The 18,919-nt window shown below is 45.8% G+C and overlaps 1 protein-coding gene across 4 annotated transcripts in view; it reads left to right on the forward strand.

Annotated features, from left to right (window-relative positions):
• The window catches only part of LOC149334003 (cytochrome P450 2C23-like), a 55,427-nt gene extending 53,835 nt beyond the window's left edge, over positions 1 to 1,592 (forward strand). For 2 of the 4 annotated variants that reach the window (XM_089554979.1, XM_089554980.1), the window contains exon 9: positions 497 to 1,580. In XM_089554979.1, coding sequence (XP_089411105.1) covers positions 497 to 699 — 203 coding nt within the window. In that variant the 3' untranslated portion in view covers positions 700 to 1,580. Of the gene's footprint in view, positions 1 to 496 lie in introns of all 4 variants that reach the window. The other 2 variants (XM_089554978.1, XM_089554981.1) reach the window with 2 other exon arrangements.
• Positions 1,593 to 18,919: the final 17,327 nt, after the last annotated feature.

Here is an 18,919-nt window from a genome sequence, read left to right on the forward strand (position 1 = left end):
GCCATGAAACTTTTTTTTCGCAAAATGAGACGACTCATTGCAAGACAAGACGACAATACGAGTGCATTTTTTGTGTCGCCATTTTTGCGCAAATAACCTTTCATGGCAATAAGGGAGCAATTACTCATTGACGTCCACCCGAGCGCAGCCTCAACATTTGCCCCTAAACATTTCTCCTAAACATTTCCATTAATTTCCTCCTAAACATTTGACCAACCTTTCATGGCGTCTCTAATATTGTTCCACCTCGCCCGACATCAACTCTTGCTGAAAGAAACAATTCGCCCTTCATGTTTCCTCCACGACGATGTGGGTACATTTCCTTCCCATAAAAATGGCTATAATTACTTGAGCGTCTGATTTAATATGTTCAGAAATGTCCCGCGCTGGTCTGTTTTCGCTATCTCTATTTTTCCAACATTTACTCTGTGCATAAGCAATAAAGGATGCGATGACTTTCACGAAAACTGATGGTGCTGTCGTGGTTGTTCTTCAGGGAAGAGGAGCTGCCCTGGCGAAGTGTTCGCTCCGCTGGAGATCTACGTGTACGTGACGCGCATGCTGCAGAAATTCCGCATCGTACCGCAAGCAGGGAGCGTACTGGACGTAAACATCGGCGACGATGTCATCATGGAGCCAGGCCGCCACATGTTGCGTTGCATACCAAGGGAACCGGTTTCCTCCTCGCCAGGAAGCTGATATTAGGAGACTACTTTAGACACATTAATTTATTTCTTCAATTAATAAATAAATGGCGCACAATTCTCACATCATCAAATGAAAAGAGTAATGTTTAATAGTTGCGATGGCAATGAATTTTCGCAGATAACAAAGACAGTAGATCTGTTAAGCGCCTAGATAGTTGCGTTAACACCAAACTGCGACGCTAGGCATACACCGAACATACTGCGGATTAATTGCACTGCTGTATCATTTGTAATGGAATGTTGTGATGACTGTTGGATTTTATTGTCTTTATATGACTTTCTGACTGTTGCGGCTGATGGTTTTATGGCTTGTATATTTTAGTTGTGTGCCTCTCCTGGTTGGCCGAAATTTATGATTCGTGGTATGTAAAATACAAATAAATAACATACAATCTAATAAGGTCTCTCGAAAAGTTGTGATCTGCGCTCGTCTTCTTTACCTCACGCTGCAAATCACTCCACTACCTTTGCCCTTTCACAGATGTTGCTGCCGCTCATTTCCCCAAAAGTAGGAGGAGGGGATAAAAATTCGGCAATCCACATCATGGATTGTACACAGCGGTCTTATGCGAGCGGAGATATCGGGTACTATAAGCCTTGGCAAAATATGTCAGTGCGTATGTCTCTCAAATCATGCGCGCATGTAATGCTTATCATCAGCTTTCGTACCTAAATTCGTAATCTACTTTACATTTACATAAAATCTCATAAATAATATTCTTGTCTGACCGAGATGAGTTCCTATACACTTGGCTGTTTCAACGAGTTACGTGCACAAGAGGGGTGGTTTCCCTGGAAGCTTCTCGAACGGGCGTGTATTTTGGCGATGTCGACGAAATTTGTTGGGCCACAGTTCCGTGGGTAACTGAATTTTCGAAACTGTTAAAAATTTTATAGATACTACGATGCGCTACGCTTCTCTCCAAAAATAGGGAGACTAAGACTAATAGTTAAAAAGTTTATGATTCAGTAATAATTAACCAGCCTTGCCTTGGCTTCAAGGATGATGAATTGCCCTGACGAGATGTTCGCTCCTCCGGAGATCTATATGTACCGTCTGTTGCAAAAGTTTACAGCCCACCGCGGCACTGAAATAAACGGCGCGGTGGGCTATAAACTTTGCCAACAAAGGGTACCTGACACTGCACAAGTTCTGCATTGATGCGCAAGCAGCGATTCTTCACGACCTAAATGTCGGCCGCGCCGTCATCATGAAGCCACGCGGCCACATGTTCTTTCGGTTACCACATAAATCCGATTCCTCCTCGCCCGGAAGCTGACAGTACAAGCAGCATTAGGAAAAATATATTGTACAGGTGCGTCTTCGAAGCGCATGTCGGAGGCTGTTGATCAAAGACGCGTCACGGTAGGCGCACACCCAGGAGTCACTCAGGAACCAGCACAGCACTTCGTTCTCCTCTTCGTCCCACCGCGTGAACGGCTGCCGGTCGTTCCCATTACAGTTACCTCCCCGGCGAAAAGAAGCCATCCTGGCGACTTACGGGGACGAAAGAATTGTCGTATCGTAGTAGGGGTTAAGACGCTCGACGTGTACAGTTTCGCGCCCCCGGCGCCGATGATCCGGGGAGGGGTCAAGGGGCTCAACTATGTAATTCACGGGAGAAGTTTGTTGAAGAACGCGGTAAGGGCCGTGATAGCGGGAAAACAGTTTCGTGGCGAGGCCGGGAGTGGAGGGAGGCACCCAGAGCCAAACGAGTGCGCCGGAGGGATATGACGCGGGAGGGTCCAAGGGGTCCCGACGGTGCTTCTGGTGCTGCTGGAGCTGTGTGAATAACAAATATGAATAACTAAAATCAGACACGGACACCATGGGTGCGACGGCACCGGAATTCTGCCAGAGCTTATCTAACACGGCGTGTTGCTAAGTCCACAGAGAGCTCTTTTGACGAACGGTCACATCGGTCAGATACCCCTGGCTGACGGCGTTCCCTGGCGTGTTGTATTAACACAGCCCATCTAAGTTTCGCACGCTTCCTTCTGAGAGCAGTATCTAGGCGAACCAAAAATTACGTAATGTACAGATTACGCAATTTGAGCTCGTGTTATTCACATAGTCTTGTGCAGCCGCTGCAGCTCCTAAGCCACATGGGGGCAAAATTACACAATTAAAATTTCCGAAAACCGTCTCTGTATTCACATTTTGTGAAAGGCTGTATAAATTATCTTAAAGCTCGTTCATATGCAACTTTTATTTTCTTCAAATACAATCGTCAGGCCCAGGTCACTCTGTATGGGAGTAAAAGCGACAGTTTAAACTTATGGAAGTTCGGTACTCTCCATCGAGTGCCGCAACCGCTGAAATGTCAGCTCCTAACAAAACCTAATTTATAAGTTAGTTCTTTTCTCATTCCCTTTCTATGCCCTCTCCATTTCTCGTGTTTAGGGCCGCATTCAGGGAAGCAAACCGCTACCTTCAGCTTGCTAACTCCCCCCGTCTCTCGGCTTGCCCTCTCTAGCTTTCCCAGTGCTAGAGACATCTATGAAAAGCCTAATAGCGCTCATCATCTTAGGTACGGTGCGGTTTTTCAACATTGGTGTCAGCCGCACCATGTGCGACCTTACAGCAGAATATATTTATGTACTATCATGATCAGAAGTTTACAGGACGCCAGTGCGCGGGAAAATTTCATTCTGGCCTAGTAACGTGACCCAGTCGTCTGAATTGTGCGAAGCTATGAGGGGACGTGCATGCTCTATCAGCAGGTAGCAATACTGGGTGGCTCGGTAGCGAGATAGAGTTGCAATAAGCTTCGTTCCGAGAACATCCGACCAGTAATATTTTTATCCCGGCAATAGTAGGCCTAATGTACAGCGTCAATCACACTTAGAGGGAACACGGCTCCGCGTGGCAGCACAATTGCGACCAAGCTGGTAGCAAACTCATGCAAAGGGGCAGATTACACGAAGCATCACTTCGAGGTCCCTCTTCTCGTGCGCCACTCTGCATTGATTCATGAACGAGTTAGAGGCAATGGCACTCCGCATGCGCATGGCCACGCGGAGCCGTGTTCCCTCTAAGTGTGATTGACCCTGTACATTAAGTCATGGCAAGTCTGCTAGGATACGCTACCTCAGTGACCTCTTCACACAACGTGACGGATTACATTAGGCTTTATTCCTACAGCCGTTTAGGTTCCTGACCGGCCTTTTGAGGGTTACACAGAAGCTTTCGATGGTCTTTTAAATATTACAGTTAGGGCTATATTGAAAATTCCGCACAGAAATCTGTGCCGGGTGAAAAGTTAAAAGGGAGTAAAAGAAACCGACACTCTTTGAGGCAATAGGAGACTAGTATCTATTTACGACTTTTGTTAATTAAAGGAACTGATAGGATTCTTCCTTTGGTTTTTACGAGTAAATTTAGAGCAATTCAGAAGAAAAAGCGACAAGGGGGTCCTCGCCAATATGCTATCTTCGAACACGTGACGCTTCCAGAGGAGCATGGGGTCCCGTGCCAGCAGCTGTGTGTCCGTGCAGCGCTGATGAAAACTCTCAACGGTAGCCTGCCTTTAACGTAATTACTTTCGAAAGTAGAAGGCGAGATAGCCGTCGCCGTCGCTCGGCTGTTCAAGCGTCGTGCGCGAGATGCGAACGATTTGGTTTCGGATCCCACCAGCTCTACGCGGTTCTCCTTCGATCTCCTTCCGCCTTAATTATCCCGTACAAAAAAGAACAAACATTTCGTAACTTTTTCACTTCAACAAACGCCATAATAAAGAAACAGTACAAAAAGTAACACTTCTCTAAGCATCCAGCGGCCTCAAACATCATTGGCTTATTTTCAAACATGTCTTAACGAGCCGCCCAGTTTCCCTATCCCTGCCGGCTTATCGGATTGCGTAGCGCGCTGAAGGTGGTACATTCAAGCACACAAACTATGGCTCACCTTACCGCTATCAACTCCTCTATACAGCTCTCACCCCCTCCACGATCTAAATTGCATTGCTGAAAGCGAAGCGTTTATTGCGAAACCATTTCTAGCCGCAACTCCCCAGTCTTCAGCGGTGTGTGTCTGTGTGTGTTCAGCCTCTGAGTACCAACAGTAAATGACTCGCTGGGTCACTAGACACCTCAATCGCGTCGTGAGTAGGCGATGGCGGCCACCTCTAAACTGAGGCAGTTATATGCTTTTCCTATTCTCGAAACGAGCGGGAAGATTAGACTTAGATGATTTTGAGGAAATGAAAGACGCATAACTGGCTTCCTGGGTCAACGGACACCTCAATCATGTTGTGAGCTACGTGGCAGTGTTTTCCAACAGCGAAAAATCGTGCTTTCGCGCAATATTTCATGCTTAGCAATGTTAAACCACCACCGATTTTATTTCTGGGCGAACTGTGACACTCACCGAAGCTATGCCAACGAAGAATTCTTGATTTCGCTCGAAAGCAAGACGCAAGAAATTGCCAGTAAATATTCTCAAATGAAATGTTCATGATCACTTGATAACTGTGATAAATTCCTATCGGAAAGAATACCCCCAGTATTCGCTACAGAATTCTAGCCATCTTCCGCACGATGCTGTGAGGAGTTTCAGCTTAGCGCGTTTTTCATCTAACGTTTTGCATGATGTGTGGGTGGTCTATAGACAGTGTACATTTACTGAGTTGTAGTTTCGACCATTTTTTCTTGATCCCTATCTCTTCGCATTTGCTGACCACAGTTAGCACCGAGATATCGTAACGTGAAGGTTTCAATTTCTCGACATAGTCACCAACGGCAAGAAATTCCAACGTGAAGAAATACTGCCATATAGTTGCAGCAACGAAATCGTTTTCAAATGCAAAACGAATGACAGAGCTCGGCTTGTGCATTAAGGAAGACTGAATGATAGTGCTCATATGCGCCGGAAGAGGCCACGGTGATCTTCCTTCGTCTGTACCCATTGCACTGCATATTTCATATCACGTCGCATTTGAAAGTATGGAGTCACAAACGCCACGATTTTCCCATTTTGTTCCTTTCGTCTTATGCTAAGGGCACTGAATTTTTTTTATTTCTTTTTTGGCGGGGGGGGGGGGGGGCGAGACAAGCTCAACATGCATACATTTTTTTCTTATATGGATCTGTAAAGGAAGGTACTCTTCTGCAAAACACCTGGCACTGACATCACCGGGACGCGCTGTATGGGCCGCACCGGAAAGATCAATTCCAAAATGGTTATTACGGCGTTATAACTCATATACCCACCCATGAACCAATTAGATATGAGGTTCTACATAATTTACGCGAAAATAATCAGTTCGTAAGAATAAGTTACGTGCATATAGAGAGAATAGCAATATGCAAAGAACGACTGTTTATTTAACTACAGAGAATTGCTGATCCGAACGTACTCTACTGATAATAGTAGGCACCTAGTTTCATTTGAATAGCGCCTCACCGTATATATTTAGTGATGTACGCATTCCGCTCAAACCATCTCTTAGGTAAACAAAGTGCGTCATATTTTATCGCCTGTCTTAAAATGCTCCGAACGTTCGTTCACTGCTGTTTTTACGTTGTTTTAACTATTTCATTCAGAAACGCCTTAAGGGACCTGATATTAAGTTAACTGAAATAACATCGGATCCAAGCAAAGTCACCTTGAGTAACGTGCGATGCATGCCTGCCCTTCTTCAAGATTATTTCCATAAACTAAGCAAGGTTCTTGGCGCAACGCTAAATGACATATTTGATGGCTTATCACCGGTGCACCTTACATAGCTTCGAGATTGCCCCTTTAACAATGGCGGTTACCTAATGCAGTTAGCGACTCTTCACCAATTGAGCCTAGCAAGGTTTAAAGCTTATCGGTCTGTTTCCGCCAAAAAAAAGGCAGTTCTTCCAGCTCCACGGTCGTTAGTTAGTTCGGTTAGTTCAGCTCATGTATTCTTTGCAGCCCTCTAGCGATGATTTGCGAAAATAAAACACATTAGACCACTTAATTAAAGCAGGTTAAGCGGTCACCTTCTAATCCCGTCAGACTGTGCCATGCTGTGGCGCACTAGAGCCCTTTCCTAATACTCGTCGTCGGAGCAGCTGTCGGCGCCGCTGCCTTTTAACTGATTCCGAGCACTTCGTGATAACTGTCTTATCTATCTGCATGGTGTGCGTCTACACCGGCCCCCAGCTTTTTATTGTCTGCTAGAAAAAACCTGACACTGACCGATAGGAGTTTATCTTGTAGCCCTTTCGGCCCACACGTCGCTTACTATCGCATGCCACTTCCTCCTCGGTGTGCATTGCCACGCGCGACAGCTATCAGTCCCAATCAGACAACGGAGATGTACTCTGTCTAGAAGATCGCTAGAAGGCAACCATGGAGAATGCATGCGGACTATACACGTGAATGCACTCAGTTTTGCCAACACAGAAATTGATACAGATTATGCCTACTGCCTATTCCATTCCAAGTAGTAACGGCCCTGTATGCTATGAAGGATGGAATGGCATCGCAGCGCACGTCGCATATGTTCTCTCGGTAGAGCAGTGGTCATACGCAGGGGTACTAAATAGATAGAGGTCATGCGTAACCGGAGCTTGGCACAACCAAGAGCAAAACTGTGCAGCTCTTCGAACAAAATGTCCCGCAGATAACAAAATTGTGCCGTGTGCTGTAGCGTTGGGACTGCATGCAGGGACAGCGGGTGAGCTTCGGCAAGACGCTGCGAAAACGCGCAATCTTTTACCCCGTCAAATGTCACGGTTCTTTTTAGGATTTGCTTAAACACACACTTCTTCACAGCCACGTCACCATAACTCGCTGTAATCGCCTAGCTCAGTACAAGCCATGGAGAAGTGTTGTCAAGCGAGCACGCAGCGGTTCGATGTCCCTCTCGGGGCAAAGACGCAGACAGAACACGTTCTGCAGCAAAGCCAGCACTTCGTCCACGTCGGTGATGTCTCGCTTGTCTAGGGCGTCGTAGCCTGCATGTCGCAGCCGCCGCCTGTACCGACCGTTGTACAAAGAGATCCTCATTTCGCCCTCCGAGCGTGAAACCAGGAGCATCCGTTTCATACAGGAATCCTGGTGAGTAGACATGTACCAGTTGAAGGGAGTGGTGTCAAACCAGTAGTGGTTGTCAGGCTCAATGTGGTAAAGTGGCATCCAATCTTCACGCCGACGAACGCATAGTTCGAGCGTCCCCGGCCGGCAGTAGCTTGAGTTCATCGGTGTCAGTACGTACGGGTGATCCATGCAAGAAGTGGACTGACCCATAGGAAGCGGGAGGTAAGGATTGGCCATCGGGAAGCCTACATCGACGAGGTAGTCGCCTTCGGGAAGCTCGACAATGAGCACGAGATGTTGTTTGACCGTGAGCGGCGTGTCGGGGCTCGCGCTCCTGCGGACGCGAGCCATGCGCAGACGAAGCCTGTAGCCTAGCGCCTCCAGAAGACGACCAAACAGTGAGTTGAGCTCGAAACAGTAGCCGCCGCGACCACGCTCGACGATCTTGGAGAACAGGGAGCAGGCATCGAGGCTAATGGGGCGGTCGAGCAGGACGTCGATGTTCTCGAAGGTGACGCGGTCGAGGTGCGCTTCGACCAGTGAGCGCAAAGCAGCTAAGTCAGGGGTGCGCGGCCTGGGCACGCCGAGGTGGGACAGGTATGCGGCCGTCTGCTTGCTGCTTAACGGATCCATTGTTATGCCGACGTTGCCAGGAGGCCTGCCGCTCCGTGCAGCAACAGCTGGCGGAGAGAGACAGAGCAGCTCCTCTGTGCTTTTCGCGGCCAGGAAGAGCGGAGGGCACAGGAGAGGATGTACGGAGAAAGGAAGCCGGCAATCTCAAGTTGGCGTCACGGAGTCCACAAGTGTAGGCTGCGCCGTTGCTCGGCAATAAAAAAAAAGAGTCGTCAGCAAACACCGCACTGCTTCCGTCTGATTATGCCGCATAAGTGAAGAGCGGCGGAGGTTACTCGAGTGGCACGCCTATCTTTACGATGCCGCTTGGAAAAGGTTGCGTGCGAGTGGAAGAAGGGTGCTCCCTTTGTCGGCGCCAAGTTTAAAATTTGAAACGCAACGCAAGGCGCTATAAACTAGATGAAAGGTAATATCGCAACAGATGGGTCGCTAATGTATGTGAGTTATTCTGTGTCGGCAATGTATGCGTGATCGGTTGTTGCTGCACGATAATTTAGCTGGCTACGGATGACACCTTAATACAGCGATCACAGTAGTCCTTTCAAAAGCGCCTTTCCCCTTGTCCGGAATACTAAAAGTACATCAAAGACGATGTTTTCATTACTGCAGCTTCGCGAATACTAAATATTCCATGTAAATACACCTTATATACAAAGAGTGCACCACAGTGAGACGGAACAAATGGACGATTTTCAAAATAACAGTTCGTATTTTGGGCTGTAGCGAAAGCAGTGAATTACCAAAAAATGTTTTGGTGCTATTTATTTGAAAGGCGTTATTTCTACATACACCAATTTTATGAAGTATTTCACGTTTGAGGAGAACAAAGCAACCAGAAATTTTCTCATTACTCCTGAAACGTGGATTACATACCGATTACTTCGAAGCAACAAATGTCAGTTAATGACATCCTAGTAGATATCAGAAAGAAGAAATAGCCATCGGGAGGAGGAAAACCGAGAAAACCGGGAGAATCGCCCTCTGTCAAAGTGACTGGATAGTTTGCTGTCAGCTGTATTTGTCTCTGACAAATCGATACACACTTGAAGATGTGCATGCTGTCTGAAATTTGTCAATTAAATTCGAATGCATATTATGACGCAATCTCTCTGCTACGCGTAAGGGACGAGGACAAAGTAGGAACATCTGCCACACACACAAGCGCACAATTTCAACTTCGGTTCGTAAAACATGCAAGGCGTATAAAAGCGTTCGCAACGGCGCGCCTAGAATCTAATCAAACACGTGAAGTGAAAAAAAGTGACCAAGGAACTAAAATGAAACACAAAAAAAGAAACACTGCAAATGTGTAAAAAGAACGAGAGAAGTCGAGACTGTCCTGATAAACTGAAACCTCGTTGTCGACACCGACGTGTCGTCAAAGGAGAGGCAACGTGGAGGAGCTACACTTCAAAGATTCCCTAAAATGCATGTCACGCTTCGGAAATATGCTCGAGGCCATACAAAAATGAAATTTGTTTGGATTTTGTCGCTGGCATATGAGCTTCACCTTATAAAGACGTGCACCAGAGGATGTGAACTGTCAGGTGAGAATCACCAAGGAATATTGCGTGCTCTGGTAAATAAAAGGGGTATTTTGCTGCTGTATTAAACTCTCACTTTAAACCTGATACGATAATGTCCCTGACAGGTTTTCGTCAACAGCCAAATGTAGTCCCAAGGCCAACTCGCATAGGTTTAAATATATCCAGAAAATCCGATTTCACATATTCATATATGGAGGAACTGACACAGTTCAGCATAGTGCATTGCCACTACAGAATATGAAAAGGCGCTAAGGAAGTGCAAATACAAAATGGGCCACTTCGTAATCATGAGTCAGTGTTTTCCGAAACAATGCCTATTGGAAAACTCATGGTCAGCAAAAGAACACCTAATGAAGCACAAAAGATCAGCGCACAACATGTCAGTAGCTACTAAGGTACTATATATATCCCAGGATCCAAAGTCCCTCAGTTTATCCGGCCCAAGTAAAATCAGATTAATATTGAATGCACGCTGTTTTTACTGGATATTTATGAATGGGTTAGAACGGCTCCAAATAACTGGTCATGAGCTCAGAACAGATTAAAGAGACCAAGATAGTAATCATCGACAGTAGTGTTATTTTGTCCAAGAGACTGGCTAAATGATCAAAGGCAAAAAGAATTAGTGGTCACATCTCTACTAAACATTTATCAGACGCAAACGCTTCCACAGAGGCTCGCTCATTTAGGCATTTAGGGTGCTAAGTCATATGCAAACCCTGTTGACAGTTATATTTGTAATTTATTTTGTAGATAACTCATCAGCCAGACTACGTTCACTGTAGAACAAAGGCCCCTCTTAATGCTATGTTGGAAAAATTAGGAAACACGGCACTGCTGGAGCAGTAAGGGTAGGACTAATGTGACCAGGAGCCGTTGTCTTAGGACACAACATGTTCCCTTGGTGAAGGCAGCTGGCATGGAACCTTTATTTATTGTGTGCTGTCAATGCATATAGCATGTCTTGGGGTGTCAACAGTTACAAGGAAATGAAATGTCTATGGAAACAAGATTTTTTGCCGAGTGTGCACAAGTTAGTGTACTAGATTCCACTCACTTGTGCAGTGCGTCCAACCGAAACTGAGCCAAGCCCTTATTTTTTCGCCATCTTGGGACTGAACGAGAACCAGAACCACTCAAAGAAAGTTCGAAAATCGGTTCAGCCCCACTTTTTTGGCAGTTCGTCATACTTTTATTTTTCACACAAAAGGAGATGTCCTCGCGCGTAGAGTTTCCGCCGAGAGCTGTACGTGCTAGGCAGTGCGAAAATGGTACCAAGTCTATGCCACCACAAGATTGAGGTAAGTCTGGTGGGTAGGAAGAAACTATTTGGCGCTTCTGTAACGTGCATTCGGCAATTCTAAAGCATTGTACGCCAGAATGATGTGAAATCTTGAGTTTATTAATCTCCCCTTTCGCATATTTGCCTATGGTTTTAATCTAATTCTTACCGCTCCTTGCCCCGCCGCGGTGGCTCAGTGGTTATGGCGCTAAGGCTACTGGCCCGAATGAAGCGGGTTCCATCCCGGCCGCGGCGGCTGAATTTCGATGGAGGCGAAATTCTAGAGGCCCGTGTGCTGTGCGATGTCCTTAGGTTGTCGAAATTTCCGGAGCCCTTCACTACGGCGTCCCTCATAGCCTGAGTCGCTTTGGGACGTTAAACCCCCATAAACCAAACCAAACCAAACTTACCCTCTGCTCTAACTCATGAAGAAGCAAATGAGAATAGCTTCCATTTATTCGAGTCATGTACCTTAAACATGTGAAACATATTCCCCGTGACCCTATCACGCTGTGCAACTTTTGCTTTCGGATGCATTCGTTCTCTCAGACAGCAGATACTGAATCACCCTTCACGATGGCTCAGTGGCTGCGGCGCTCGGCTGTAACCCCAAGGTAGCAGATTTGATCCCGGCCAGTCAGGGCCGCATTGCAATGACGGCGGAATGCGAAAATTCGCGTGTTCTGTGCGATCTCAGCGTGCATTGAAATGAAATTATGAAATGAGTTGAAATGAAATGAAATGAAATGAGATGAAATGAGTTCATGGTACGAAAGTTTAAAACAAATAGTCTTGGAGAACAATGTAAGACAATATCTACGCAAGATTTAAGCAAATTCGAAGGACACGTTAAGACAATGTTCAGGCAATAGTGAAGCTAATATGAAACCAAGTGCTCTCATACGTAATACTCGGTTTAACGGCGTTAAAACATTGTAATTTTATTTGTTCATGCTCAACACTGCTGGCAAGCGGCTTTATCGCTTTGTTTCCGACGGGAGATTCTATGCGCTTTATCTCGTATATTTCTAGCCACACGCAGTTGATTCTACGTTATTCGAATTTGTCGCAGGCAATTACCGCGCGTTATCTCGAAAGTTCTGCATCAGCCTTCAAATGATCGCGGCCGAGAGCAGCGGGCATTCTGTACTTTGATGACAACCGAGCACGCTTGGTGCTATCCTCGCCGCCTAGTTCCTTTCTTTGTGGGCTTTACAATAAAGTGACCCTTTTAGAAGTCTTTTAGTTTCTTCCCCACTGCCGGACTGCCGTCGCCTCTGCGTGAGAGCTCGGTAGGGCGAAATCGAATTGATCAACTCGAAACGGAAACGGTGTTGATCCAGTGTTTTAGGTGAATCCCCAAGGTATAGTAGATTTCTAATAAGAGAGTAACTACTCACTACCAACCACCAAACGCGGCCGGCATTCCATTGCTTCTCACTGGCTAAGTTGAGTTCTATGAGAACGTTTTTTTTTTTTGTTTTTTTTGGGGGGAGGGGGTTCACTGCCCCCCACCTCCAAGCATTCTTCAGTAGTAGTAATAAGCTTTTCCACATATACAAGCGATTAGTGACAGGGTCTCCGAGGATGAACCCGTTCTAAACCGCCGGGATTCGGTCCACTCCGGAGCTTTAGACATATATGAAGGTCATGAGTAGCTAGGCGACCCAATTGGAGCCCCTAATCCCGCGCCCTAGCTGTGGATCACTCCGGACTACTACGGAAGCATGAACCTTAATTCATTGCACTCACGTCCAACTTTGTTCATGAACACGGCCGAGTACGAGGGCATTATAGCTACGTGTATTGCTTACACTGCAAAGTACTCCGTAGCCGAGAAAGGCACCGAATATGACAGAGAAGTTGCTCTTACATTGCGCTAAAGGATAGTAGACAAGTGTTGAATCAGCGCGTTAAAATTAGGAGCTCCACTTAGCGTGCTCACCTTCGTTGCTTAACTGCCTGTAAGTTTCATGTAACATATTTTGTTCCTGTTGCTACCAGCGCAGGAGGAGAAATCAGGTACTGTGAAAAAAAATGAAAATTTTTTGTAAACTAAGCCGCTAATATCAGGCGCGTGTAGGGAGGAATCCCGGCTTGGCGCGGCCAAACGTATTAAAGTCTTTTCTCGCATTTTTGTCATCGCTACCAACACACAGAAAATTGCGCAAATGCACTTCTAAAAGCCATTTCCTCTGTTCTGAGACTATAATGAATAAATGGACCTTCAGGTTTTAGACACCGTGGTGCGGTGGTGCACCCAAAACGCCATGCAGACATGATGTCGGATAAAGTAAAATGCGCGAATGAAAACTGAACTCTGTGATGAAATTGTGCTGCTCAATAGACTTCCAAAGACATTGCGTCACATGCTTGGGTTGCTGAAGTTTACCATAAAAGATTTTTTTTTTGTAATGTCAGACAACATGGAGGAAGCTCACTGTTTTGACGCTGCGTTAATAAGTGTAGGGTGGGGCCGCAATGTCAAAACGTTTCCTGCACTTGTCAAACTAGCAGCAACAGACGAGCTGCTGTACAGCACAGCCTAGAGTACAGCTGGTACCGAAGGGATTCAATAAATTAAATAACAAAAGAACAGCTAACCAGCTCAGTATGAAACATAAGGAGCAACTATTGCGCTTCCTTTCAGCTAAAGCACGGTGTAAAAGGGTATGCTGAGACTTTTATATTTCATGAAGTGCGTGCTTATTAGGTACATTATTTCAAGCCACGAGGCCAGGGAAGTTTTATTTGTGCTATATAAGAACGAAGTGCGCCGGCGGTTTAGTAACACAGCTCAGTGCCCACATTGGAATCTGGGGACTGGAGAGCAGTCTGTTTTCGCGTTAAAAGACTAAGCCTGGCTACGAAAACGGGCAGTGACTCCTTTAGCTCAATAGCTCTACGAGATGCAAAAGTCGATCTCCGTGTCGGTGCGATCCTTGACACTGACTGACCTTGATAATCCAGCATAGCAACAGTATCACCTTATGTCAAGCAACGCTTAACGGAGGGCATACTACGGCCACCAAGACTCACCATAGTGGACGTGGCCACCATGAAGATACGACCTTTCACTTTTAATCACAAACACTGACCTTTGACTTTTTATGACAGTCTATGACGACACCGTTAGTAATCTTGTGCAATAAAACGTTTAACCCTGCAAAGCTGTGTCTATCTAGGCCGGAGGTATCGCTCGACTTTTGTTTGTATTTGTGCTATCTTTCGTTTGTTTTTTGTCTTCATTTGTTAAAAAACACGGCAGCAATAATTGTTCCACCCGCCGCAGATGCTTAGCGGTTGAGGCGGCTCCGCTACTGAGCCGGAGGACTCAGGTTCAATCCAGGCCGCGGCAGCGGCCATTCAGTGGAGGCGAAACGCAAAAGGCGCTCGTGTGCTATGCGTACTTCAGCGGATCCCGGGAGGTTTAATTAAATCTAGAACCCTAGAACGCAGCGTTCCTCATAGCCAAAGTGTCACTTCGGGACGTTAAACTTAATACTTAATACCAGTTGATTCAAAATAGCTTTGAAACCCTACATATGTAATTTAAGAAAAGAACATGGGCACGCCGAACAGGATGAGCACTGACTGGAAGCGACTTTATTTCAGAAACGACACGATCTATAGTGATGATAAGTGATGTTGCATAAGTACAAATGAGAATACTGCATTGCAATGATCCCGCGAAAGAGGCGTAGCTAAGTAGAAATCATTATTTTTGGCTAATATTTAAGAAACCATCCTTTGTGAGGCGAGTAAATAAATGTGACACCAGTTTTTAAGCTGCCTCATCACATGCTTCAAATGCCTCGAAAACCCTGTGTGTCAACTTACTCTTAAATCTGGAAATAATGCTGATCTTTCAAGATGAGGCTGACTTGTATGGCCAGTAGTGGGCAGGCGAATTCCTTGTTCAAAAGAATAGGCTGGGGCTTAGCTAAGGTTAAGCCTGGATATCTCGAAGCGAAAAGCTGCGATGATCCGCGATAAACACGCGCTCGCGGGAACGTTAAACGATGACACATAGCGCGCGGCAGCGTGCGCCTGTTCTGCGGGCAAGTGCACCTTATATACCCTTCCTTTCAAATGCGCACTGCGCACGGCTGCGGCGAAAGGTCAAACGGTGGCGAGGAAGAGAAGCGGCGGCGCACATGCGCAGTAGCCTGCGCTGTGCGTGACGTCACCCATGCTCCGACATACGCCGGCTCACGCGAAGCGCGGTGTTGACTTGTGTAGTGAAGCTTTTCGCTTCAAAACACGACTAACCAGCAATTTACAGCATAACTGAGTAAACTGTCACTTACTTGTGAGGGCTTTTTAAAAACAACCAATTTTGACAGGAACATCAAATCAACATTTTTAGCTCGGGCGTTGAAAAATAAATAAGAATCAGTCCTTGGCAGTGTGATCTAACCAACTTGTCCTGAAACACTGACTTGCATACTTCTTGCCAAGGTTATTTCCAATGTTACAGTAGTGAGCCAGGAGTCACTTAACGAATCCCAGACTATGTGAGGAATAGTTGGGGGATAAAAATGTAGGAAATTGACTTGGGAGGCGCATCCTCGTGAAGAACAGTAGTTTGCCTGAAGAGAAGACTACATAATAGTTCTCTCTTGCCAGTATTTGCAAGCTAAAACATGTAAGCTACAAAAAGGCGTACAATTAAATTAGAGAACAGTACAGGTGCTAAGAGGAAGAAAAGGATAGACGTAGCATTGCGAGGGAGGAAGATAAGAGAGTGCGTCAGCGAATAGGTGGTGTTCTATACAAACCAGGGAAAGGAAATGGACACGTTTGGCGCACTCACTGCTGAGAACAGAAGACAAGTCGTGGGCTGTTATTATAGGAAGGGAAACAAATGGAGCAAGATACAAAAGAGTTCGGTGCGGAGGGGGGGTTTGGAAAGTCGTGCGGATATAATGGCCACAGAGTTTGCAGGACAGAGTTATTTGTTCATAAATGGAAGAGGCCTGTTTTCTGTAGCGGACATAACTGGGCAAATGATGGCAATAGCTTGTCCTGTGTCCTTAACTACTGCTGTGTGTGCGGACCTATACGAAAACAGTTTAAGGAGTGGTCTGTACACAACGCTATCACAGCTTTTTGTGTAAAGACACCACCTAGGTATTTTTCATTAGGCTGCATATCTGCCACCGTTTGCAGCGGTGCCTACGGCATCTGCGTCTTCTGTTTACCCCTGCAGCATTTGGCCCGGTCGTACCTGCACCTCCGGCATCTGTGCCTTCTGTGTTAGCGATTGCTGTTCTGCACTTACAGCACATACCCCTGTGCTCCGACCATTACTGCCACCCCTTTAACTCAGGCAGAAGCAACAGCCTCATGTGTACCTGCGGTAGCTGTGAGACGTCATCAAGCTCCACTCCGGCATCCCAGACTCCAGTGGGCGCGATGCAGGCTGCCTAGGGCAGCCAGGACCAATCCGCTGCTAAATACTGTGAGCTAGTTTGCACACTTACAGTACACGGGAGGGCATGTTTAAAGATACAGCTTAATGATATTTAATGCTAGTAATAGCAGTCACTTTGGTATTTTTTCTCTTCAGTCACTGTGAAGAAGTGAAAAAAAATAGAAAATCACTTGAAGAAGGTCCTGCCAGCTGTGTCACAGGCACTGACAGGGTGAAAGAAGCAAAGTGAGTTTACTACAAGCAAAGAATTGGCATGACAGTTGCTATTGAGACGGCCGTATTACCTCAGTAACAGGCATAACACAAAAAGGCCTCTTAACCAAGCTCGCTATAAACAACATGTACTCTGTGTCAACTAGGCAGCCGTATTTTTCTTTGCAAACGCTGTAATCAAGTACGTCACCGCGCAACACAGCAGTAAATCAAATAAAAGCTCGCTGAAGTCCTTTCTCAACTGTGGGCACTCTTTTTGTCCATACAAGCGACACCAAAGGCGCATCCACATCCTGACCTCAAAGTTCAGGCTCTTTCTTGGCACTTAGTTACTTATATTCTGTGGCTGTGCCCTTTCTCTGCTCTATTTTTAAACGTGACGAATCAAGTTCATTAATAAAACACCTTCAAAATTCTTGGTAGTATACTGGGAGCACCTACAACAATTAAGTTGTGTCTAAACTTGTGTTATTGGAGTGCGGAGGCTTAACAGTACAATTGTGGAGTGTTGCGTCGTGCTAATAACTTCTACTCAACCGCATGCAAGTTGAAAGAGCTTAGCGACTCTGCTATTCTATGGGGATGTATGCTCTATGTTGTTCTTTAACTTAATTGCTTATTTATTTTTGCGCTTCAGGCTCGGTGCCCCTATTTCTTTACAGTCCTTGCCGACAGTGTGTTCTAAACCTTCAGCTGTGGGTTGCTCTGCCGTGTAGAGCGGTGGTGATTATCGCCTTGCGCGGCAGGGGACCTAGTGCATTACTGTGGTCTGCCACTTATAGCCACCAGGCGTGTGGTCCATTTCAAAAGTATGGAAATCAATTGTGACCAACTAAGAAATATCAGAGGCACTTGCTTTTCTGAATTTTTATCGAGCTGTGCACGCAAAGATACAGACTAAAGAAAAATTAAAAGCAGGTGTGCAGCCTGAGAGATATTTCATTACAGTGAGCGAAGCCTGGGGTGCCATCTATGAAGAAGGTTTCACCGTTGATGAGGCGACGAATGGGCAGCTGGCACAGCTACTACCTAACTGGAAAGCTTGAATCACCTCTCTGTTGTAGGGGCTCAAGTGCTTGAAAAGTGCTGCAGCATTATCAAAACTTGGACCGCACACTTAAGCGCTGCTCTGTTTTTATCTTTCTTGTGCTTTGTGAGAACATCTATAGTCACCAGCCTTACTAATGTAAAAAATGGGCAAAAAAAGTAAACATTTGGTGTACCATGCTACATAACAAGCTGCATGCAATGCTGCATGCATAACAAGCTGCATGCATTATTTTCTCCAGCCTCCTTTCAAAGATTTGCCTTTGTTTCGAACAGCCACACTAGTTGGTGCAATTTTCGTAACATCTGTAAAATTAATTCAACATATTAACGGTGACCTAGAGCTGATATTCTTAAAGCACGTCGACCGATTGCGCACGTGGCAGCTGTAAAATTATTACAGCATATTGACATGATCTGGGGCTGCGATTGTTACGCACGTTGACCAGCTGCGCACTCTTTGCTTTTCCAGTATGGTGTTGTCAAACGTGCGTGAAAGGCTCGTGATATCAATAAGGACTTCTCCATCCAAAAAGGAACTTCAGTTTGGCCCAAAATGACTGCCAACGCTGACTTGCAGTGGTTGAAAACACAGCAGGGCGATATGATGTAGGTTTTCTTTTCACTATCCCAGTCAAAATCGCAACAGCTATTCTGATCAAAAGGAAACAAAAAGTGGTAAAAAAAAGTGGTCAAGACAAAAATCTGATAAAAAACATATTCCGCAAATCTTATCTCGATGCACGGGCATAGTATTCCTATTTCTTGCAGCCACCGTTGTTATCGGCACACTGCGCGATGCCTAAAGGAACACTGGGCAGCCCCACTTAATTGCCGCAATTAATAAAAATAAATTTTATGGTTCTTTCTGGTTAAGCTGCCGTTTTTTTAAACCATTTATTTCTGAGAAAAGGAAATTTTCAGACAAATGGTGGTTACAACGGAACTGACTTCGCGACCAGTGATTTTAAGGTGTAGACCTTTCTTTGCTCATGAGAGGCGTGGAGGGAAGTTGTACACGGAAGTTCTAGACGAAAGTTG

This window comes from Amblyomma mixtum, chromosome 8 (assembly GCF_055824585.1).
Source record: "Amblyomma mixtum isolate Tamu chromosome 8, ASM5582458v1, whole genome shotgun sequence".
Classification (NCBI taxonomy): Eukaryota; Metazoa; Arthropoda; class Arachnida; order Ixodida; family Ixodidae; genus Amblyomma; species Amblyomma mixtum.